Below are 25,922 nucleotides of genomic sequence, written 5' to 3'. Positions count from 1 at the left end.
TTCTCAAAATATCAAGTAGAAAGTTCTTACAAATATCTGCATTGCTATAGTAATTACCTATGTTACTAAACATTTTCTTGATTTCAGGAACATATGAAGATACAAATATTTTTACAATTAACATATGAAAATCTTAGACACCTAAAATGGATATTTTTAGCTTATCCATAGGCATTCATCCAGTATTTTCTGCTTCCAGTTTCTTTAGGAGATGTCAGCCATTAATCTTACTATTGTTTTCCTTCATATGTCATTTGTCTGTCGCAACTTTCAATGTTTTCCTTTTAAACTGGTTTTCAGCAGTATGATCATAATATACCCACATGTTTCTTTATGTTTATCCTACGTGGTCTTCACTGAGATTTCTGGATCTGTTAATTGATATTTTCTATGAAATATGGGAAATTTTCAACCATTATTTCTTAAAAGTATTTTTTTCTGGTCTACTTCCTGAGGTTCCAATTACATCTATGTTGAGTTGTTTCATATTGTCTAAAAGGTCTCTGAAATTCTGTTCATTTTTCTTCAATATTTTAAACTCTTTGTTCTTTGAACAAAAATTTAGGGAAATTTTTACTGATATATCTTCAAGTTCTTTGATCTTTTCTTGTGTATTTTATAATCTTTTTGTACCTATCCAAAACGACTTTTATTTTAGTTACTATAGTTTTCAACTCTAGAATTTCTACTTTTAAAATTATTTTCTAGCTTTCACTAAAATTATCTCTTCCTCCACTGACACCATATTTTTCTTTAATTTAAAAACAAATTTTCTTGAACATATTTATAATAGCTGACTTGAAGCTCCTGTCTGCTAAACCCAACAACTGGGTTATATTCAAATTCAGTTTCTACTGACTGCATTGTTTCCTCAAGTATGGGTTACACTTTCTCATCTAATAATTTTTGATTAAAAATTGATATTGTAGCTAATACATTCTAGGAATTCCGGATTCTATTTTGTTCTTCGAGTACTTACTGGCATTTTGATTCAAATAGGCAATTATTTTGCTTAGACTTATAGTTTGCTATCTGGCTTCCCTACAGTATGCAGCAGCTGATATCAATGATCACTTATTACTTCTTGGCACTGTTGCCTTTTAAGCTAGGCCCCCAAGAAATCCGCCCCCCCCCCACATACCTGCATAATTTGAGGATGAACCAAAGCTTTGAGCAGAGATATGGATCATCCTCTGTGTTTCCTTGCTCCTAGCAATTCCCCTGCAATTTCCAGCTATTCTTCCAGTTTGGGGCACTTTCCTCTGCTCCTTCAAACCCATAAGGCTTCAGCTTTTTGCTGCTCAAGCTGTACACCAGTTCAATTATAAAAAGTGGGAAACTGAATTATCTGGTCCCATTTAGCGCTTTCTTTCAACAATAGGTTTCTCTAAGGTCTCTGTCTGCTATTTCACTGAGCCCCTTTGAGGTTTCTCCTCATACTCCCATATGCATACATTAGATGTCAGCCATGGATCTTGTCATAGTTTACACTCAGAAATTGCTTTTTATTCTTTTTGTGGCTCCAGGATTTTATCTTTCATCACTGCTGAGATTTCATCATTAAATTTCCAACTGCTTTCTAGCCTTAAACTCTGATCTTGGGCATCTTGAACCCAAATACACTGTTTCCTTAGCTATAAGTGTGGGGGCTTGGGGAGAGCCACTAGGTCAGAAAGCCACAAACTCACAATTCTTAACAATTTCAGCTTCTTTCTGCTTGGGGATGCATTCCAGTGTTTAAAAATGTACCCAGTTTTCATAAGTATCATCTATGGATGGGTTCACACAAGCCCTTCAGAAATCTACCATTACGAGAAATCTATCAATGACTTCTCACAGATGAGGAAATAAAAATTAGAAAAATTATACAGACAATAAGTGTCTGTGCTAGAATTTTTAATAATTAGACCCACCTAAATCTAAAGACCTATCTTTCCTGGACACCCTCCTGATATTTCTCTATTACATGTAAAAGGACCAGAGGCCATTAGTCCAATAAATATTTTAATAAATAATACAAAATGTAATACTAACCAAAATGTAGTATTAAATGCTTCCCTTCCATCTACATATAATCAATTAATTGAAACTTGATCTTGAATTAATCTGAATTCAGTAATGATCTGCTTAGGGATGACTATATTTTATTGACTTAGTCTAAATTTATGAGTGGAAAAAAATGCGTTATAAAATTATTTCCAATATTATAATTCAGTTTCCTAATTTCCTATTTTATTTAGAGAACAATAAAATGATCAGTTAATTCTCTAACAAAATTCTTTAATACTTAATCCAAAATATATCAACAATCACGTATTTAGAAAACTAAGCTACAGGCATCCAATTTGTATTAGACATAAGAAAATACCTTCTTTTGCATTTGTCCTTTAAGATCTTCAGTCACTTTTGTTAACTCTTCCACCTTTGCTGCTGCAATTCTCAGATCTAACTTGGATTGCCTAAAAAAGAAAGCTAATTAATGCACAATGCTTTCATAAACCATAAAGAATAAAAAATTAGAAGTCTAAATTTGGCAAAATCAGTTCTGCTGTATTCCTAAAACTACATCTAAGTATAAATTCTGAAAGAATCCTTTATTACTAATAAAATACATGCGGGCGTGAAGAGGAAAACATATAGCTGAATGGGGGTGGTTTGCAAAGTGGGAGTCATTAATAATTTATTTGGATAAATTGTAACCTATATTCAAATAATTCATTTCATGAAAAAGAACTCTGTTACCTTGAAAAATGACCCAACAACAATGCCAGTGCTCTAAGTAGGACATAGTATTATCTACAATTTCCTCAACTTACAAAGTTAGAGAAGTATTATAGATTAGCCTTTTCATTAGTTTAAGGTTCAATATCTTGATCATTCCTTAAACCCCAGAAATATGTATTTATGTAACCTATTAACATAATAAAAGATTTACCCCCTGATGGCATAATATTTATTTTCTTTAGAGACTGCAGTTGCAAAAGACAAAAATGACAATTTTTTAAACATTCTAAAAGTATTAAATATACCTTTGTCTACCCACAGGAAATGATTTTAGAACACTATCACAAGACTTCTGAAACAGCAAAAACATTTTTAATATCACACCAATTCAGCACTATGTGTAAATAAAGAACACTTAAGAAACAAGTTTATGTTAGTATAGGAACTGCCCCTATTTATTTCTAAATTATATTGTATGTATGTTTTATAAATGCAAATTATATTAGTGCTATTGAACTTAAACAAAATTATTTGCTGCACATCTCATAAGTTAATGTTAATATTTTACTTTTAACTCTTAACAGTATTTAGAGTTACATTACTGATTAAAATAAAAGAATAGGAAATAAATTTAATAGCTAAAATGTATCATGTAGTTACTAGGTGCCAGCAACTGTCCTAAATGCTTTGCAGACATAATCTCATTCTCACAATAAATGTATGAATTAAATACTGTTATTACATCAAACTAAAGTTGAGGAGAGTGAGGTTGATGGAGGATTAGCAACTTGCCAAAGGATTCACAGTAAGTGGTAAAACTAGTATTTAAACTGAACCTTCTATAACATACTACCACAAAATGGTGCCAATAATATTTTACAAGATTAAGCATAAGAATTACTTCACTTTAAATAAATCCAGATATAAAAAATCTGAATTTAGCAAAAAAAAAAATAGTTTTCTCCACTGGCAAAATGATTCGCCAAATGACAAAACAAATACAAACAAAAAACACTTACACTGATATATTTAAAATCTAATTTAAGCTTAAAGGTGATTTCAGAAATTTATCTACTATATGAATCTGCCAGTTATAAAATCTATATATTTTTAAAGGAAACACTTAAGAAAAAGAGTACAGAGTGGAGAATTAAAGTCAGTTCTGTCAGTAATTAGTATATGACCTTATACCAGTCACTTGACTACAATGGGTTTCAATGACCTCATACCAAACAACAGGGAGGTGGATGAGATAATCCGCCAATATCAAAACTTTGTAATAGTCGTATCCCTCATATCGATTTAATTTTCCCAATGATTCTTCTTCTAAATTGTCTCTCAATTATGTATTTCATTTTCACTTCCATGTTCCAACCTTCAGCCCCCATCATTACTTTTCAGGGCTATTTCCAATAGATTCCAAACTGATCTTTTCACTATTGGTTGCCTCATTAATTCATTCTCTAAAAATAAGTTATTTAGTCGTAAAAATTACTGTTCAAAAATGATTTCTGGATCCCCTCTTCTTTTTGGCATAACTGCTCTACATGACATCTAAAGCCAGTTACCATGTAGCCTCAAAGAGCCTCATCTCAAAGTCTCCCCTTTTGTAATTTATGTCAAGATGTAACAGTCTAGTAACTTACTATTTCCTAACCACATCCTCTTCTCTTGCCACATATTTCATTACATTTGACTTCTCCCTCTTTTTCTTACAAATTCTTTAACAATCTTTAACACGTAGCTCAAAAGTCTCTCCATCCCAAGTCTTCCCTAACTTCTAGGAAAAAGACCCTATGATCCTAGTTGTTATATAAATACTTTGTACATTATTAATAAATCACACTGTACTGTAATTAGTATGCTAGGAGTTCTCCCTCATGGAAGTGTGAGTTCATTAAAAAATACAGAATGTAAAATCATTAAAGGAACACCTCTTATTCAGTTTTAAAACCTCTGGAATTAGCACAATGACTGACACATAAGCAACTATATAATAAATGAAGAACGGAGACAGAGATAGCCACAGGTTTGATTATATATATATATTTTTTTGTAGAAAACAAGGCTTTGGGTACTGTATTCTTTTTTTTTTTTTATTAATTAACGGAAAAAAAGAAATTAACCCAACATTTAGAAATCATACCATTCTACATATGCAATCAGTAATTCTTAACATCATCACATAGATGCATGATCATCGTTTGTTAGTACATTTGCATCGGTTTAGAAGAACTAGCAACACAACAGAAAAAGATATAGAATGTTGACATAGAGAAAAAAATAAAAGTAATAATAGTAAGAACAAAACAAAACAAAACAAAACAAAACAAAACAAAACAAAACAAAAACCTATAGCTCGGATGCAGCTTCATTCACTGTTTTAACATGATTACTTTACAATAAGGTATTATTGTGCTGTCCATTTTTGAGTTTTTGCATCTAGTCCTGTTGCACAGTCTGTATCCCATCAGCTCCAATTACCCGTTATCTTACCCTGTTTCTAACTCCTGCTGAACTCTGTTACCAATGACAAATTCCAAGTTTATTCTCGAATGTCGATTCACATCATTGGGACCATACAGTATTTGTCTTTTAGTTTTTGGCTAGACTCACTCAGCATAATGTTCTCTAGGTCTATCCATGTTATTACATGCTTCATAATTTTATCCTGTCTTAAAGCTGCATAATATTCCATCATATGTATATACCACAGTTTGTTTAGCCACTCGTCTGTTGATGGACATTTTGGCTGTTTCCATCTCTTTGCAATTGTAAATAATGCTGCTATAAACATCGGTGTGCAAACGTCCATTTGAGTTTTTGTCCTTAATTCCTTTGAGTAGATTCCCAGCAATGGTATTGCTGGGTCGTATGGCAATTCTATATTCAGCTTTTTGAGGAACCGCCAAACTGCCTTCCACAGTGGTTGCACCATTTGACATTTCCACCAACAGTGGATAAGTGTGCCTCTTTCACCGCATCCTCTCCAGCACTTGTCATTTTCTGTTTTGTTGATAATGGCCATTCTGGTGGGTGTGAGATGATATCTCATTGTGGTTTTGATTTGCATTTCTCTAATGGCCAGGGACATTGAGCATCTCTTCATGTGCCTTTTGGCCATTTGTATTTCCTCTTCTGAGAGGTGTCTGTTCAAGTCTTTTTCCCATTTTGTAATTGGGTTGGCTGTCTTTTTGTTGTTGAGTTGAACAATCTCTTTATAAATTCTGGATACTAGACCTTTATCTCATATGTCGTTTCCAAATATTGTTTCCCATTGTGTAGGCTGTCTTTCTATTTTCTTGATGAAGTTCTTTGATGCACAAAAGTGTTTAATTTTGAGGAGTTCCCATTTATTTATTTCCTTCTTCAGTGCTCTTGCTTTAGGTTTAAGGTCCATAAAACTGCCTCTAATCGTAAGATTCATCAGATATCTCCCTACATTTTCCTCTAATTGTTTTATGGTCTTAGATCTAATGTTTAGATCTTTGATCCATTTTCAGTTAACTTTTGTGTAGGGTGTGAGATATGGGTCTTCTTTCATTCTTTTGCATATGGATATCCAGTTCTCTAGGCACCATTTATTGAAGAGACTGTTCTGTCCCAGGTGAATTGGCTTGACTGCCTTATCAAAGATCAAATGTTCATAGATGAGAGGGTCTATATCTGAGCACTCTATTCGATTCCATTGGTCGATATATCTATCTTTATGCCAATACCATGCTGTTTTGACCACTGTGGCTTCATAATATGCCTTAAAGTCAGGCAGCGTGAGACCTCCAGCTTCGTTTTTTTCCCTCAAGATACTTTTAGCAATTCGGGGCACCCTGCCCTTCCAGATAAATTTGCTTATTGGTTTTTCTATTTCTGAAAAATAAGTTGTTGGGATTTTGATTGGTATTGCATTGAATCTGTAAATCAATTTAGGTAGGATTGACATCTTAACTAAATTTAGTCTTCCAATCCATGAACATGGTATGCCCTTCCATCTATTTAGGTCTTCTGTGATTTCTTTTAGCAGTTTTTTGTAGTTTTCTTTATATAGGTTTTTTGTCTCTTTAGTTAAATTTATTCCTAGGTATTTTATTCTTTTAGTTGCAATTGTAAATGGGATTCGTTTCTTGATTTCCCCCTCCGCTTGTTCATTGCTAGTGTATAGAAATGCTACAGATTTTTGAATGTTGATCTTGTAACCTGCTACTTTGCTGTACTCATTTATTAGCTCTAGTAGTTTTGTTGTGGATTTTTCAGGGTTTTCGACATATAGTATCATATCGGCTGCAAACAGTGATAGTTTTACTTCTTCCTTTCCAATTTTGATGCCTTGTATTTCTTTCTCTTGTCTAATTGCTCTGGCTAGAACCTCCAACACAATGCTGAATAATAGTGGTGATAGTGGACATCCTTGTCTTGTTCCTGATCTTAGGGGGAAAGTTTTCAATTTTTCCCCATTGAGGATGATATTACCTGTGGGTTTTTCATATATTCCCTCTATCATTTTAAGGAAGTTCCCTTGTATTCCTATCCTTTGAAGTGCTTTCAACAGGAAAGGATGTTGAATCTTGTCAAATGCCTTCTCTGCATCAGTTGAGATGATCATGTGATTTTTCTGCTTTGATTTGTTGATATGGTGTATTACATTAATTGATTTTCTTATGTTGAACCATCCTTGCATACCTGGGATGAATCCTACTTGGTCATGATGTATAATTCTTTTAATGTGCTGTTGGATTCGATTTGCTAGAATTTTGTTGAGGATTTTTGCATCTCTATTCATTAGAGAGATTGGTCTGTAGTTTTCTTTTTTTGTAATATCTTTGCCTGGTTTTGGTATGAGGGTAATGTTGGCTTCATAGAATGAATTAGGTAGCTTTCCCTCCACTTCGATTTTTTTGAAGAGTTTGAGGAGAGTTTGGTACTAATTCTTTCTGGAATGTTTGGTAGAATTCACATGTGAAGCCGTCTGGTCCTGGACTTTTCTTTTTAGGAAGCTTTTGAATGACTGATTCAATTTCTTTACTTCTGATTGGTTTGTTGAGGTCATCTATGTCTTCTTGAGTCAAAGTTGGTTGTTCATGCCTTTCCAGGAACCCGTCCATTTCATCTGAATTGTTGTATTTATTAGCGTAAAGTTGTTCATAGTATCCTGTTATTACCTCCTTTATTTCTTTGAGATCAGTGGTTATGTCTCCTCTTCCATTTCTAATCTTATTTATTTGCATCCTCTCTCTTCTTCTTTTTGTCAATCTTGCTAAGGGCCCATCAATCTTATTGATTTTCTCATAGAACCAACTTCTGGCCTTATTGATTTTCTCTATTGTTTTCATGTTTTCAATTTCATTTATTTCTGCTCTAATCTTTGTTATTTCTTTCCTTTTGCTTGCTTTGGGATTAGTTTGCTGTTCTTTCTCCAGTTCTTCCAAGTGGACAGTTAATTCCTGCATTTTTGCCTTTTCTTCTTTTCTGATATAGGCATTTAGGGCAATAAATTTCCCTCTTAGCACTGCCTTTGCTGCATCCCATAAGTTTTGATATGTTGTGTTTTCATTTTCATTCGCCTCGAGGTATTTGCCAATTTCTCTAGCAATTTCTTCTTTGACCCACTCATTGTTTAGGAGTGTGTTGTTGAGCCTCCACGTATTTGTGAATTTTCTGGCACTCCGCCTATTATTGATTTCCAACTTCATTCCTTTATGATCCGAGAAAGTGTTGTGTATGATTTCAATCTTTTTAAATTTGTTAAGACTTGCTTTGTGACCCAGCATATGGTCTATCTTTGAGAATGATCCATGAGCACTTGAGAAAAAGGTGTATCCTGCTGTTGTGGGATGTAATGTCCTATAAATGTCTGTTAAGTCTAGCTCATTTATAGTAATATTCAGATTCTCTATTTCTTTATTGATCCTCTGTCTAGATGTTCTGTCCATTGATGAGAGTGGTGAATTGAAGTCTCCAACTATTATGGTATATGAGTCTATTTCCCTTTTCAGTGTTTGCAGTGTATTCCTCACGTATTTTGGGGCATTCTGGTTCGGTGCGTAAATATTTATGATTGTTATGTCTTCTTGTTGAATTGTTCCTTTTATTAGTAGATAGTATCCTTCTTTGTCTCTTTTAACTGTTTTACATTTGAAGTCTAATTTGTTGGATATTAGTATAGCCACTCCTGCTCTTTTCTGGTTGTTATTTGCATGAAATATCTTTTCCCAACCTTTCACTTTCAACCTATGTTTATCTTTGGGTCTAAGATGTGTTTCCTGTAGACAGCATATAGAAGGATCCTGTTTTTTAATCCATTCTGCCAATTTATGTCTTTTGATTGGGGAATTCAGTCCATTAACTTTTAGTGTTATTACTGTTTGGATAATATTTTCCTCTAACATTTTACCTTTTGTATTATATATATCATATCTGATTTTCCTTCTTTCTACACTCTTCTCCATACCTCTCTCTTCTGTCTTTTTGTATCTGACTCTAGTTCTCCCTTTAGTATTTCGTGCACAGCTGGTCTCTTGGTCACAAATTTTCTCAGTGACTTTTTGTCTGAGAATGTTTTAATTTCTCCCTCATTTTTGAAGGATAATTTTGCTGGATATAGGAGTCTTGGTTGGCAGTTTTTCTCTTTTAGTATTTTAAATATATCATCCCACTGTCTTCTAGCTTCCATGGTTTCTGCTGAGAAATCTACACATAGTCTTATTGGGTTTCCCTTGTATGTGATGGATTGTTTTTCTCTTGCTGCTTTCAAGATCCTCTCTTTCTCTTTGACCTCTGACATTCTAACTAGTAAGTGTCTTGGAGAACGCCTATTTGGATCTATTTTCTTTGGGATGCGCTGCACTTCTTGGATCTGTAATTTTAGGTCTTTCATAAGAGTTGGGAAATTTTCAGTGAAAATTTCTTCCATTAGTTTTTCTCCTCCTTTTCCCTTCTCTTCTCCTTCTGGGACACCCACAGCACGTATATTTGTGCGGTTCATATTGTCCTTGAGTTCCCTGATACCCTGTTCAAATTTTTCCATTCTTTTCCTGATAGTTTCTGTTTCTTTTTGGAATTCAGATGTTCCATCCTCCAAATCACTAATTCTATCTTCTGTCTCTTTAAATCTATCATTGTAGGTATCCATTGTTTTTTACATCTTTTCTACTTTATCCTTCACTTCTATAAGTTCTGTGATTTGTTTTTTCAGTTTTTCTATTTCTTCTTTATGTTCAGCCCATGTCTTCTTCATGTCCTCCCTCAACTTATCGATTTCATTTTTGAAGAGGTTTTCCATTTCTGTTCGTATATTCAGCATTAGTTGTCTCAACTCTTGTATCTCATTTGAACTACTGGTTTGTTCCTTTGACTGGGCCATATTCTCAATCTTCTGAGCGTGGACCGTTATCTTCTGCTGCTGGCGTCTGGGCATTTAGTCAGATTTCCGTGGGTGTCGGACCCAACAAGGTTGTAAGATTTTTCTGTGAAACCTCTGGGTTCTGTTTTTCTTATCTTGCCCAGTAGGTGGCACTCGTGGCACACATTAGTCTGACGTGTTTGGAAAGGTTCCCCCTGGTCACTGATCTCCGTGGCCTGGGTATTTCTGATCCAATTCTCTCCGTTGGTTCGGGGGGCCGCGCGTGTTGGGGGCGTCAGCCGCCGCGGCTTGAGGGGACTCTGTGGCTGGTCGCCGGCTGCAGCGGGCCCGGGGAATTCACCACCGGGCCAGGAAGTCGCCCGTGGGGGAGGGGCGTCGGTCACCGGCTGCCACGGCCTGTGGAATTCCCCACCGGACCAGGAAGCCGCCTGCAGGGGAGGGCCACCGCGGTTTCGGTAGCCCTCTGATCTGAGACTCGTAGCCGGACCAGGAAGCCACCCACAAAAGAGGGGCGCCGGCCGCCTCGGCTTGGGAAACTTGCCTCTCCGAGACTCTCAGCCGACCCGGGAAGGACGGAGGGAGGAGCTCCGGCCCTGATTATATTTCAATTATTTTACTTAGATCTTACACATCCAATATGATATTCAGATATGGAAAATCATAGAGTAACAATTTTCTGAAAAATGTTCCAAAAATAAATATCAATACATATTATATCCTCTGAAACAGAATCTCTCTACTACATAAGCAAAAAGAAAAAACTCAGGCACTAGCCCCTAGACCTAGTTTTGTAAGCCATAAAAAGGGAAAATATTCTAAAAGCATTCAAACTATAATATATTCCTTAAAATCCAAAAATGCAATGTTTTTTGTGAGAGAGGGAATAGGTAGTTTTATGTACATCTAATTATTCTCACAATGTTTCACAAACTACCCAGAAAAGAATAGTTCTTTACATCTACTTCGGCATTACATAGTGAAAAATAATTCTACAATAAAAGTCAAAAGTACTGCGGTCTAGGCCAGGCTTTACCATGAGTATATATGACTTAACTCTCTGAGTTTCAACACTGCATCTGTAAAATGAAGATAAAAAAGTTTCCCTGATAGCTCACAGAGTATCATAAGTTAATGCTTATTAAAGCACTTTATAAATTTTAATGTAATTTTTACAAATATAAGCTATCACCATGATTGGGCCCTTATTTAGATTAAGTTTTCAAGAACTGTTCAGGACAGAGTTAATTTACAGTGAACTGGGAAAGCTTTGGGGATGTCTGAGTGTCTAGAACAACATATGGGCAGTGGGATTTATGATGTGCTGTTTAAAATCTGAATCTCTTCTGGTAACTCACAGAGCTGATTTGTGTACTGATGTTTTTTACCTGGCATAACTGGTTAGACAGCCAGTATAAAAACACCCCACTGGGAAATTCTGCCTCAAGCCCGCCTGAAGCCAAGATTCACTGTACAGATCCTGGTTTTTCAATGTGGAAACAAAGCATGCCTGTGCAAAACAATATTCTGTGTACCTGGGTGTTCACTTGGACTTCCTACGCTTGTTAACGCTCTTTTTCTCTTGCTGTACAATATCCCCTTTTCTTTAAATACAAGCTTCAGTATGCTTTGGTGTCTTATCAGTCCTTCCAAAATCTGAATTTATGAAATCTCTGAATGAACACAAAAATTATCCTAATTTAACCTTATAAAGAAAGTTTTACTAACTATATGTTTATACTATCTACATACAGATGGTTTAAATATATGACTGCTTGTGTATATAATTTTATTAAGGTCAAAACCAGATTTCATTTTAGGAAAAAATTTGATTTAAAAAATAAGAAAAACAAATTAAATATCAACAATCTTGATGTTAGAGTTACCATTACCAAATATTTTATTTTTGCTCCAAAGGAATATTTTTAAAAAGCATGTTATTTCATTTCAGGTATGCTTCCTTGTTAACCATTTAAAAATGCATGTCTGTTCTTTCTCTTTAATGCAATTTTTGATTACTTATAATATTAAAGACATCTGGATTAAATCCTTAACATATAAACCTTTGAAAAAGTTAAGCAAAGTATAACCAAGTTATTACAACATAAAGAATAGGATATAATACAAGCCTTATAGAAACCACTGCACGCATATAGGAGTTAAAATGCATTAATTACGAATACATTTCTTTGATATTCAACATCAAACACGAGTCTATTTAAAGATAAAACTTTATGTTTTTTCCTGTACTTTCACATCAGGAGAATATTTCTAATATTTCTTTCATGCAATAAAAAGTAGTAAGATTCTAAGAGAAATAGAATCTTACTACTATTTTAACTGTAGTTAAATAGTACAGTTTAACTGCTTTTTTATATATACTTATATAAGTTTTAACTGCTTGTATATATACTCATGCTTTTCCTTTTAAAATCAAAGAAAAATGCAAACATTAGGTACTTTTAATAAGTACTTCTGTAATTATTTGGTGTAATAAAACCAATCATTTATGGTTAAAAACCTTAGAATATACCCAAACATAATTTTAGTTCAAGTACTAGACTTTTACAATCAGCATAGATTTTAGATAACTCATAGCAAGGAGCAAAACTGGAGGAAGTTTTATTTTTTTCCTCTTTTCTAACCTTAAGTGGTGGTCTAATGAATAAATTTAGGAAGAAACTCTGATAGCAATGGACATTTATTAATCCCTATGTTGAGCTATAAAAATTTTTTAAACACTGGCTCTTAAACTTTAAATAGATCTCTTTGCACAATTTAAAATTATATACAATTTAAGTTGATTCAAAATTATATGCAATATAAGATCATTCAAAACTTTAATTTCTATGTGGGATGTAATCTCCTATAATTTAGTAGTAATAATTCTCTACCCTTGCAATAATTCTCTACCCTTTCTGTGTATGAACTTTAAATTTTTAAAGATAAAAGTAAACATTTATTGAGATTTTTGTTTAAATTTTTAATTTAACTTTATTCTTTTTATTTAGTTATTGGTCAGGGACAATGGGGAAAATTATTACAAACACTTTGGGAAAAATATGTCACAAACTCCAGATTTGAAATTCTGTAATCTATAAAGCACACTTTAGTACTTTGAGCCTCTTTTCTTTCTTTTTTTTAATTGAGAAATTTTCACACACAGAGAATACCATGGTATAGAATATCACAATATCACAATACACACAGCTGCGTATTCATCACCATGATTTTTTAGAACATCTGCATCACTTTAGAAAAAGAAGTAAAAAGAAAAAAGAAAAAACTCATACATACCATACACATTACCCTTCCCTCTCACTGACCACTAACATTTCTATTTACCCAATTTATTTTATCTTTTTCCCCTCTATTCTTTCTTTATTTTATTTAATCTAATTTTTTTGCTCATCTTTCATACCCTGGATATGAGGAGCATCAGGCACAAGGTTTTCACAATCATACAGTCACACTGTAAAGAGTTACATCTTTATACAATCGTCTTCAAGAATCTAGACTACTGGAACACAGCTCAACTGTTTCAGGTACTTCCCTCTACAATACACCATAAACTAAAAAGGGATATTTATATAATGCATAATAACCTCCAAGAAAATCTTTTTACTAAAATCTCTCAGCCACTGAAACTTTATTTTGTCTCATTTCTCTCTTTCCCCTTTTGGTCAAGAAGGCTTTCTCAATCCCTTGATGCCAGGTCTTGGCACATCCTGGGATTTCTGTTCCATGTTGCCTGGGAGATTTATAACCCTGGGAGTCATGTCCTGCATAGGATGGAGGGCAGTGAGTTCAACTCTAGGTTGGCTTAGAGAGAGAGAGGCCACATACGAGCAACAAGAGGTTCTCTGGGGGTGACTCTAAGGCATAAGTTTGAGTAGGCTTAGCCTATCCTTTGCAGGAATCATTTTCATAAAGGTGAAACCCCAAGATTGAGCTTGGCCTATTGATCTGGTTGTTCCCACTGCTTGTGAGAATATCAGAGGCTCTCCAAATGGGGAAGCTGAATATTTCCTCTTTTCTCCCCATTCTCCCAAGGGGACTTTGCAAATATTTCTTTATTCACTGCCCAAATCACTCTGGGATTTATCAGGGCATCATACTAACCTGGACAAACCAACAAAATCTCATGCCTATTCAAGATTTCATGTACTCATGGTGTTCAACAAACTGACTATACAAGTTAAATTAGGAAATGCACTACCCAAAATATAAACTTTGCACTAAATAAACATCTCTCCTTTTAGTCTCACGAGAAGTTGAAGTTTTAAAATATGGACGACATCATCCTTTACCTTGTATTCTGAAATCTTAGCCCTCTCCAGATCAGCTTCATTCATCTCTCTACTCGATTTCTGATCATTTGTTCAACTTTTTAAATAGTTCCTATATGGGATACTGCTGACTTTCATACCTTCAGAGCTCCAACTCTCAAGTGTTACATAAATACCCGAAGGTTCTGGGAAAGACCATGCTATATACAAACAGCTCAGTATTCTCAGAATTTAGATTTATCAGGTACACCTCCAGAATATATGTGACTGCTATAAAAGCTTACAATCTAGGACTCTTTACAATAAGTCCCAACCTGATAAGCCTTGCTCTCGACTTTAGTTCACTTTATTTTTATCCTATACTTAGTCCATGTGATGGAGGCATGGTAATATTTGTCTTTTTGTTCCCGACATTTCATTCATTATACAGCTCTTAAGGATCATTCATCTAGCTGCACGCTCACAACTTCATTCCTTCTTGCAGCCACTCAGTAGTCCATTGTATGTATACACCAAGGTCCCCCTTCCATTCCTCAGCCGTTGTACCTTGAGGCCACCTCCATTCACTGTGGATCACGAACACTGCCACCAGAAACACCAGTGTAAAAATGTCCATTCGTGTCCTCAGACATAGTTCTTCTAGGTAAACACTGAGCAAGGGGTTTTCAGGATCATATGGCAAACCCACTCTTAGCCCCCTGTGGAAACAACACACTGTCCTCCAAGGGCTAGAACATCATTTCCCTACCAACAGTGAATAGGTACATCTCTTTTTTCTGCATTTACTCTAGCACCTGTTTCTTTCTGTTCATTTTTAAACAGTTTTATTCACACATTATATAATCCAGCCTAATTGTATAGACATGCTTTCACCACCAGACTCAATTATCTGAAGATACTTCCTTTTCTTCCACACAGAATCCATACCCTTTTCCCAATCCCCCCATCTGTTGACATTTAGTTTTGGAATAATACCTTTCCTATATTCAGTGGAAGCATATTGCAATGTCACCGTTGAATATAGACCCTAACTTACACTGTACTTTTCCTCATATACCATCTATTTTCAACAACCTGCAATACTGACATTTGTTTTCCTTCATGCAAAAACATTTTTTAATTTATACATTTAATCATCATCATTGCATACTCTAGGCATTCCTAAATTATACCATATCGGTCTTTATCCTCTATCTTTCCTTCTGGTCTCATATGTGCCACCAGTCATTCTCCCTCTATTGTACTCCCAATGAGCTTCATTCAGTGTACGTACGTTATTGTGCTATAATCAGGTAGTATGGTGCTATCCATTTCTGAATTTTCAAAATCAGTCCTGTTTGCACAATCTGTATTTCTACAGCACAAACTGTCCAATCTCTACCCTATTTCTGTCTTCTGATAACCTGTGTTCTTAACTTCAATTCTCCAGATTCATGCATTGTAATTCATATTAGTGAGACCAAACAGTATTTGTCCTTTTGTTTCTGACTAATTTCACTCAGCATAATGTCAAGGTCCATCCATATTTTTACATGCTTCATGACTTTATTCTGCTTACAGCTGCATAATATTCCATTGTATGTATATACCACAGCTTGTTTAGACACTCATCCATTGATGGACATTGTGCTGCTTCCATCTCTTGGCAATCGTAAGTAATGTTGCTATAAACATTGGTGTGCAAATGTCCGTTTGTGTCCTTGCCCTCATGTCCTCTGAACAGATACGTAGCAGGTTTGCTGGAACATATGGCAATCCTATGCTTAGCCTCCTGAGGAACTGCCAAACTGCCTTCCACAGTGGTTGTACCATTTTACATTCCCACCAACAGTGGATAGTGTGCCTGTTTTTCCAAATACTCTTCAGCACTAGTCATTTTCTGTTTTTTCAATAATGGCCATTCTAGTGAGTTTCAGATAATATTTTGTGGTTTTGAGTTGCATTTTCCTAATACCAAGTGAAGTTGAGCATCTTTTCATATGACTTTTAGCCATTTGTATTTTCTCTTCTGAATAGAGTCTGTTCATGTCTTTTGCCCAATTTTTTTTTATAGCTCAGATGCAGCTTCATTCAGTGTTTTAACATAATTACGTTACAATCAGGTAGTATCGTGCTGTCCATTTTTGAGTTTTTGTATCTAGTCCTGTTGCACAGTCTGTATCCCTTCAGCTCCAATTACCCATTATCTTACCCTGTTTCTAACTCCTGATGGTCTCTGTTACCAATGACATATTCCAAGTTTATTCTCTAATGTCAGTTCACATCAGTGGGACCATACAGTATTTGTCCTTTAGTTTTTGGCTAGTCTCACTCAGCATAATGTTCTCTAGGTCCATCCATGTTATTACATGCTTCATAAGTTTATTCAGTCTTAAAGCTGCATAATATTCCATCGTATGTATATACCACAGTTTGTTTAGCCACTCGTCTGTTGATGGACATTTTGGCTGTTTCCATCTCTTTGCAATTGTAAATAATGCTGCTATAAACATTGGTGTGCAAATGTCCGTTTGTGTCTTTGCCCTTAAGTCCTTTGAGTAGATACCCAGCAACGGTATTGCTGGGTCGTATGTCTTTTGTTATTTTTTAATTGGGTTGTTTGCCACTTTATTGTTGAAGAATCTCTTTATATATTCTGGATACTAAACCCTTATCTGATAGGTGATTTCCAAATATTGTCTCTCATTGCATAGGCTGCCTTTTTACTTTCTTGATAAAGTGCTTTGATATGCAAAAGTATTTAATTTTGAGGAATTCCCATTTATCTATTTCTTTCTTCAATGCTTGTGCTTTGGGTGTAAGATCTAGGAAACCACCTCCTATTGCAAGTTTTATAAGATTCTTTCCCTATATTTTCTTCTAAAAGTTTTATGGTCTTAGCTCTAATCTAAAGGTGTGAGATACGGATCCACTTTCACTCCTTTGCATATGGAAATCCAGTTCTCAAAACACCATTTATTGAAGAGGCTGCTCTGTCGCAGGTGAGTTGGCTTGGCTGCCTTATCAAAGATCATTTGTCCATAGATGGGAGGGTCTATATCTGAACACTCTAGTGCTCCCTTTAGTATTTCTTGCAGCACCAGTCTCTTGGTCACAAATTCTCTCAATGATTGTTTGTCTGAAATGTTTTAATCTCCCACTCATTTTTGAAGGACAATTTTGATGGATATAGAATTCTTGGTGTGGTATTTAGGTTCAGGTGTCAACCTGGCCAGGTGAAGGTGCTTAGCTCTGTTGCCGAAGATATGAGCCAATGGTATGTAAACCTCATCTGTTGCTCATTACATCTGCAGTCAGCTAGGAGGCATGCCTGCTGCAATGAATGATGTTTGATTTAACTGGCTAGTGTTTAAATGAGAGAGCTTAAGGAGCACAGCCCAAGCAGCTCAGCATACCTCATCTTGGCACTCAGCTCAGTTCTGTCGAGCCCAGGCCTTTGGAGATGCAGAAGCGAATCACCCTGGGGAAAGTTGTTGGAATTCAGAGGCCTAGAGATAAGGCCAGCAGAGACCGTCTTGTGCCTTCCCACATAAGAAAGAACCTTAAGTTGAAAGTTAGCTGCTATCATGGTTAGGTTCATGTGTCAACTTGGCCAAGTGGTGGCACCTGTTTGTCTGGTGGGCAAGTGCTGGCCTGTCTGTTGCAATGAGGAAATTTCATAAAATTAAATCATGATCATGTCAGCTACATCCACAGCTGATTCCACTTGTAATCAGACAAAGGGGAGTGTCTGGGGAGTGTCTTCTGCAATGAGTAATGCTTCATCTGATAACTGGAAGCCTTTTAAGGAGGATTCAGAAGAGACAGGCTCTTCCTGTCTTGGCTGGTGAGCCTCTCTTGTGGAGTTCATCCAGACTCTCCATCAGAATAATCAGCTTCACAGCCTGCCCTGTGGATTTTGGACTCTGTGTTCCCGCGGTCACATGAGACACTTTTATAAATTTTCTATTTGCAAGTGTTTCTGTTGATTCTGTTTCTCTAGAGAATCCTAACAATACAGCTGCCTTTCCTCTGAAGAACTATACATTAACTAAATAAATCCCCTTTTACTGAAAGCCAATCCATCTCTGGTGTGTTGAATTCTGACAGCTAACAAACTAGAACAGATCTGGTACCAGAGAGTGTGGTGCTGCTGCAGTTTGCAAATACCAGATATGTTGGAACGGTTTTTTTGATGGCTAAGGGAAAGATTTTGGAGAAACCATGAAGAGAATGATGGCGATGTCCTGGAGTGCTTGAAGAGACTGTTGTGCAAACGGAACCACTGCCAATCTGGACAAAGGGGGACACAAAAGGGACAAATTGGAGTTTGCAGAGTGAGAATCATGGAAGCTTGAGTCTGAAGCCAAAAAACCTCGGCCAGAGACTGGACCCATCCATATACATGGAGAGGGTGAGTTTGCCCTGAGGGCAGAGGATGAGTCGCCCATCTTGTTGCAGTGGAAGAGTTGTGCCGCCTCAGGTGTTTGAGAAGGTACAGCACACTCCTGGGGACTGGCGAGATCCTGGCTGCCACCACATGGAGGGGCTGAGTGTGTGCCCCAGAAATGGCAGAGAGCCCAGGTGTGGCCCCACTGTCTGGAGAGAGTGGAGCTGAGAAAAAGGTGGTCTCAATGTTTCCGAGGTTGATTTGGAAAGAGGCAGGCCACTGCGTAGGCCCTTGGAAAGGGTGGGACTGCCACTTTCTAAAGCTGAAGGATAAATGACTTTCAGACTTTGAAATCCAATGGTGTTTGCCCTGCAGGTTTTCCTTCCAATTTCTCCCTATGGATCCTGTGACTGTCCCACCTTTGCATACTGGCACCAGATAACTTGTTTTGAGATTCATAAGTCCACAGCCAGAAGAGAATTTTTGCCACTTCAATATTGTTCAATATAGTTGCCAGGTTGACAAGGGGTGGACATGTGGTGGTTAGGTTCAGGTGTCAACTTGGCCAGTGAAGGTGCTTAGTTCTGTTGCTGTGGACATGAGCCAATGGTACATGAAATTCATCTGTTGCTCATTACATCTGCAGTCGGCAAGGAGGCGTGCCTGCTGAATGATATTTGATTTAACTGGCTGGTGCTTAAATGAGAGAGCTCAATGTAGCCCAGCTCAAGCAGCTCAGCATACCTCATCTCAGCACTCACAGCGCAGCGCAGCTCAGCTCAGCTCAGCTCAGCCCAGCCCAGCTCAGCTCAGTCCAGCTCAGCCCAGCCCAGCCCAGCCCAGCCCAGCCCAGCCCAGGCCAGGCCAGGCCAGGCCAGGCCTTTGGAGATGAAACCCCCTGGGAAAGTTGTTGGAACCCAGAGGCCTAGAGAGAAGGCCAGCAGAGATCGTCTTGTGCCTTCCCACTTAAGAAATAACCTCAGTCGAAAGTTAGCTGCCTTTTCTCTGAAGAACTATACATTAACTAAATAAATCCCCTTTTATTGAAAGCCAATCCATCTCTGGTGTGTTGCATTCCAGCAGCTAGCAAACTAGAATACTCGGTGGGCAATTTTTCTCTTCCAGAATCTTAATTATATCATACCAATACTGTCTTTGTGCCTCCATGGTTTCTGCTGAGAAATCCACGCAGAGTCTTATTGGGCTTCCCTTGTATGTGACGGATTGCTTTTCTCTTGTTGCCTTCAAAATTTCTTCTTTCTCTTTGGCATCTGACAATCTGATTAATGAGTTTCTTGGATTTGCTAGACACATAGCAAAAACAGTGTTTGGGGTATACAAGTACTTCTTGGATCTGTAATTTTATGTCTTTTATAAGAGATGGGAAATTTTCAGTGATTACTTCCTCCATTAGTCTTTCTCCTTTTTTTCCTTGTCTTCTCCTTCTGGGACACTCACAATACGTATATTCATGTGCTTCATGTTGTCATTCAATTCCTTGAGGCCCTGCTCATATTTTTCCATTCTTTTCCCTATATTTTCTTTTGTGTCAGATTTCAGATGTCCCGTCCTCTAGTTAACTAATTCTTTCTTCTGCACTTCAGATCTATTACTGTAAGTTTCCATTAGTTTTTTTTAAACTTTGGATTTCTTCTTGTTCACTCAATGCCTTCTTTATATCCTTCCTCAACTCACTGATTTGCTTTTTGATGAGATTTTCCATTTCTGTTTAACATTCTGATTTAGTTGTTGCAACTCCTGTATTTCATTTGAATTGTTGGTTTGTTCCTTTCCACCTGTGCAAAACTAATATTGATTATATTGAATTTTTTAGGTGTGTTGTTTTTGAAATCAAGACTCATAAATGGTCACACATTTTTGCATAGCTCAAGAATACAACAAAATAACTTTTCTAAATAATGGTGGTTCAAAAGAACAATTGTGCCCCCAAATAACCAATAAGCAAAGGACAACAAAAGGTAATCCAAACAAATAAATTAGTTTTGGCCTTGTCCTTTCTCAATGAAGTGCAATTTAATTAAACATTTAATCATTTAGTTAACACAATCACTCAACATAAGTTCTGAGTGCATGCTATGTATCTAGCACTTGCTAGATGATAAAAAACAAATGACCAAATCATGATCCATACCTTTAAGGAGTTTAAATACCAGTGAAGAGAGACTGATTTATAAACAATTAAGTACAATGAAGTATTAAAAATGCCATGACAGATATTTGTGCAGTCACAACATAAACTTTGTGAGGTACAAAGGAAGGTATACTTAGCTCTATCTGATGAATGAACAAGAGAAGTCTTCATGGAGAAGGCAAGTTTTAAACAAGTTTATAAAGTTATAACTTCCCTGAGTAACAATTTCACGATCAAAGGTAAAAAGGAAGGAAGCAGAAGTTCTTCCATGAGAAACAGCAAAGTAATACTTAGAGCAGCCTGTACTAGGAAGCAATGTGATATAGCTGGAGGGTTGGGGAGTGTGCTGGTTTGAAAGGAAGTATGCCCCCTAGAAAAGAAATGTTTTAATCAAAATATCATTTGGTAAAGGTAGAATAATCTCTATTCAATACTGTATGCTTGAAACTGTAATCAGATCATCTCCCTGGATGATGGGATTTAGTCAAGAGTGGTTGTTAAACTGGATTAGGGGATGACATGTCTCCACCCATTTGGGTGGATCTTGATTGGTTTACTGGAGTCCCATAAAAGAGGAAACATTTTGGAGAAAGAGGTTCAGAGAGAGCAGAGAATGCTGCAGCACCACAAAGCAGAGAGTCCACCAGCCAGTGACCATTTGGAGATGAAGAAGGAAAACACCTCCCAGGGAGCTTCATGAAACTGGAAGCCAGGAGAGAAAGCTAGCAATGACGCCGTATTTGCCATGTGCCCTTCCAGCCAAGAGAGAAACTGTGACTGTGTTCGCCATGTGTCTTTCCAGATGAGAGAGAAACCCTGAACTTCATCGGCCTTCTTGAACCAAGGTATCTTTCCCTGGATGCCTTAGATTGGACATTTCTATAGACTTGTTTCAATTGGGACATTTTCTCGGCCTTAGAACTGTAAACTAGCAACTCATTAAATTCTCCCTTTTAAAAGCCATTCTGTTTCTGGTATATTGCATTCCAGCAGCTAGCTACTAGAACAGGGAGGAACAGGTTCTTAGAAACTAGGCCGCAGAGTTTTCTCTAGTATGACAGGGTATATGAAACATTCTTGAGAAGGAAAATGATAAAAGCTTTAATTATCAGTTCATATGATTTTAATCTTTTTGCATTCTAAAAAACAGACAAAAAATGGAACTAATATGTTTTCTGTATAGGCACAAACTCAACAAAGTGTAAAAGAGTTTCTTATTTAGTTATTCTTGGCATGGTTATAAAGCATCTCAAAACTAAAATTTTGGTAATGTCAAATATGCCCATCAGTCAGAATTTGTCAAACTTTAAAGCAACACTGTCTTCCCTAAAAGCATCTGTTTATTCTTATGTGCTTTCAAATCTGTGGCAGAAGAAGCACAGCTTTATGTATACAACTCTGAACTGCTTAATGTTAAGCTATAATATTGTTGGCAAATATTATGGCAAAGTTACTTATGGACTATTGAACACTTAAGACCTTTTAGATTTTAGAAAACCACAACCAGTTTATTGATCACCAATCTCAATTTATTATCTTTATGGCCAAATATCCAAAAATTAAGTGATGCTTCCACACAGATATCAAAAATCAACATATCTATTCATCATCTTTACCAATCAACTTTCATTTTGACTTTCCTAATGTGCCTATGAATACTGTTAGGGAAGATCTTTTTGATGAGGCTACTTCAGTTAAGGTGTGTGCAGTCCAATCAAAACAGAATGGGTCTTAATCCTGTTACTGGAAGTCCTTCATAAGAGAATGAAATTCAGACAGAAAGAGAAAAAAGCCATGGAAGCAAGATCACATCAGCATAACCTGAAGAAGGGAGAGACCAGCAGACACCACAGTGTGCCTTACCATATGACAGAGGAGCTAGGATCGCTGGCAGTCAGCCCCAGAATACCCATCTTCATGCAGTATCACCTTGATTACTGCCTTGATATCTTTATTTGGACATTTTTCTGGTCTCAAAACCATGAGTGAATGAGTTCTCACGGTTTAACCCAACCCATTTCATGGCATCCTCACCCTTCCCACACAAATGCGTGGGCTTGCACTTATGGCCTGTTGTCAGCTTTCTTCAGTCCAGAACTCCCCTGGCATGGCTCTGCCTTTGAAGTCATTTTTTCCTTACATTTCTTTCCTGCCCCTTTTATTCCTGCCTGGCACTGGTTCCGTCCATACATATCTCAAAGAAACTTGTTGGTTCTGCATGTAGTACACAGGGGTCCAAACTATCAAAGGAACTTTCCAGAGATCCTTTCTGGATTAGCTGCATTTCCAATACTGACTTTCACTGAAATGACTGATTCCAAGTTCAGTTAAACCCTCACATGGAGCTCGATTTTCTTAGGACTCATTTTCCAGAAGCTCAGAATTTTCTCAACCATCAATTTCTGCTTTCTTTGTGCCCAGGAGTCCACTACACAGGTTTTCCCTTTCCTCTCACATTTTACTATAAGCTGCAAGGAGAAACCACAAGTAGCTTGGTAATCTCCTCAGCTAAATACCCAACTTCATCATTCTCAAATTCTGCCTGCCATCTGACATCAGAATTCAATTTTGCCAAATTCTCTGTACTTTAAAACAAAGATCATCTTTCTTCCAGTTTCTGATTTTACATTCATCATTTCAGTCTAAGGCTTCATCATAAGTACCTTTTGCATTCCTATTTCTACTAACAGTTTCTTTAAAGCAATTTAAATCTTTTCTATCAAACAGCTCACAATTCTTCCACTCTCTACCCATTAACCAATTTCAAAGCAGTTTCCACATATTTGGTATTGTAAGAATAGCACCCCACTCCCAGTACCAAAACTGGTTTTAGTTTCCTAGGCTGCTGAAAGCAGATAATCTGAAATGGGTTGGCTTAGCAAGGGAAATTATTAACTTACAGTTTTGAAGGTGAGAACAGTTTCCTAATTAAGGCATCATTGAGGTGATGATTTCTTTCTAAAAACTGGATGCCACCTGACAAGGAACATAGCAGCGTCAGCTGGTCTCTCCATTCTATTCTGAGCTCCGCTGCTTTCAGCTTCTTGCTTCACAGCTTGTACACACACACTCTCTCTGTATACATCCTGTTTTAGAGAATTTTCTTTTCTTATAAAGGATATCACTAAGAGGATTAAGACTTGCCTGGGCCATGCCTTAACAGAAGTAACCTCATCAAAAGTTCCTACTATATAATAGGTTTACATCCACAAAGATGGATTAGCTTTAAGAACATGGTTTTCTGGGCTACATACAGTTCCTATCCACCCTGGGCTGCCATCTCGGTATTCTGAAGGCTGTGCCCCAAAGTTGAAGAGGGTGGTGCCTATGCCCCTGTGTTCATGAGAGCCTGGCCACCATCCTGATACTTAGAGAGGGTGGGGCCTTTACCCAAGGTTCAGGAAAAGCATGACTTTTGGGCAAGAACTTGGAACAGGTGGGGCTGCTGCTTCATCAGACCCAGAGGACAAACATGGGTCCACAGATGATTCTCAGAACTTGAAATCTAATGGAATTATTTGGACCCGTGTTTTACTTCCAATTCCTCATTGCTGGAATGGAAATGTTGATCCTATTCCTGTGCCCCTTTGTATTACTGGAAGCAGATAACCTATTCTCTAGGTTTCATAGGTCCACAGAGGGGAACTGTGACCCACGACAGACTACAACTATAATCAATTTTGATGATATTTTGTACTAAGCATTGTTCCTGAAATGACAAGGCTTTTGAAATGTTACAATGGAATGAATAAATGTATTTGCATATAGAAAGAACATGACTTTTTATATTCCAGAGGTTGAATGAAATGTGCTGGTTTGGAATAGTATGTGCTCCAGAAAAGTATGTCTTAATGTTAATCCATTCCTGTGAGTGTGAACTCATTGTAAATAGGACTTTTTGATAAGGCTACTTCAGATAAAGTGTGTGTAGCCCAGCCCAATCAGGATGGGTCTTAATCCTATTACTGAAGTATTTTATAAGAGAATGAAATTCTGTGAGAGAGGGAAGGAAGCCACAGAAGCAAGAAAGCTGAAATAAATAAAACCTGGAAGAGAAGGGAGAGACAAGCAGGCATCACCATGTGAATTGCCAAGTGACAGAGGAGCCAAAAGCATCAGCAGCCAGCCCTAAACACAGGTCTTCAGAAAGAAAGCATCACCTTGATGATGTCCCGATTTTGACATTTTTCCAGCATCAGGACTGTGAGTGAATAAATTTCCATTATTTAACCTGACCCACTTCATGATATTTGCTTTGTGAAGCCTAGGAAACTAAAACATGTACCTCTCCAATTATAAGTTTTCTTCATAAAGGTCATGTAAATCCTTTTTAGATTGATTTTTAAGAACCTAAATGGATTTTGTGCTATTTTAAATTATATATTTTTGAATTTCATTTTCTCATGATGTATTCCTGGTATATATCAGTGTTATTGATTTCTTTATTCTGAGCCTGTGCACAGCAAACCTGATGAGCTTCTGTAGATCCTATGTGTGCAATTATCTCTCTTTCAAATGACAGTTTTGTTTCTTCCTTTCTAATTTTTCCATCATTTTCATTTTTGTTTCTTTTGACCTTGTTCTAGTTTGCTAGCTGCTGGAATGCAATATACCAGAAACGGAATGGCTTTTAAATGGGGGAATTTAATAAGTTGCTAGTTTACAGTTCTAAGGCCAAGAAAATGTCCCAATTAAAACAAGTTTATAGAAACATCCAATCTAAGGCATCCAGGGAAAGACACCTGGGTTAAAGAAGGCCAATGAAGTTCAGGGTCTCTCTCTCTCAAGTGAGAAGGCATATGGTGAACAGGGTCAGGGTTTCTCTGTCATCTGGATGTGGCGAACATGGCGTCAGATGCTAGCTTTCTCTCTTGGCTTTCTTTCATGAAGCTCCCCGGGAGGCGTTTTCCTTCTTCAATTCCAAAGGGTGCTGGCTGATGGACTCTCTGCTTCTCGTGGCTATGTCATTCTGCTCTCTCAGAATCTCCTACTTTCTTCAAAATGTCTCCTCTTTTTATAGGATTCAATAAACTA

At 36.9% G+C, this 25,922-nt stretch overlaps 1 protein-coding gene across 15 annotated transcripts in view; it reads right to left on the bottom strand.

Moving 5' to 3' along the window:
• The window catches only part of SCLT1 (sodium channel and clathrin linker 1), a 289,811-nt gene that overhangs the window by 156,316 nt on the left and 107,573 nt on the right, over window positions 1-25,922 (bottom strand). For all 15 annotated transcript variants that reach the window (XM_077140031.1, XM_077140032.1, XM_077140040.1 and 12 more), the window contains one exon: window positions 2,369-2,459. In XM_077140031.1, the coding sequence (XP_076996146.1) occupies window positions 2,369-2,459 (91 nt within the window). The remainder of the gene's footprint in view (window positions 1-2,368; window positions 2,460-25,922) is intronic.

This window comes from Tamandua tetradactyla, chromosome 22, assembly GCF_023851605.1.
Source record: "Tamandua tetradactyla isolate mTamTet1 chromosome 22, mTamTet1.pri, whole genome shotgun sequence".
Taxonomy (NCBI): Eukaryota; Metazoa; Chordata; class Mammalia; order Pilosa; family Myrmecophagidae; genus Tamandua; species Tamandua tetradactyla.
This window is presented reverse-complemented; position numbering and strand designations above follow the sequence as displayed.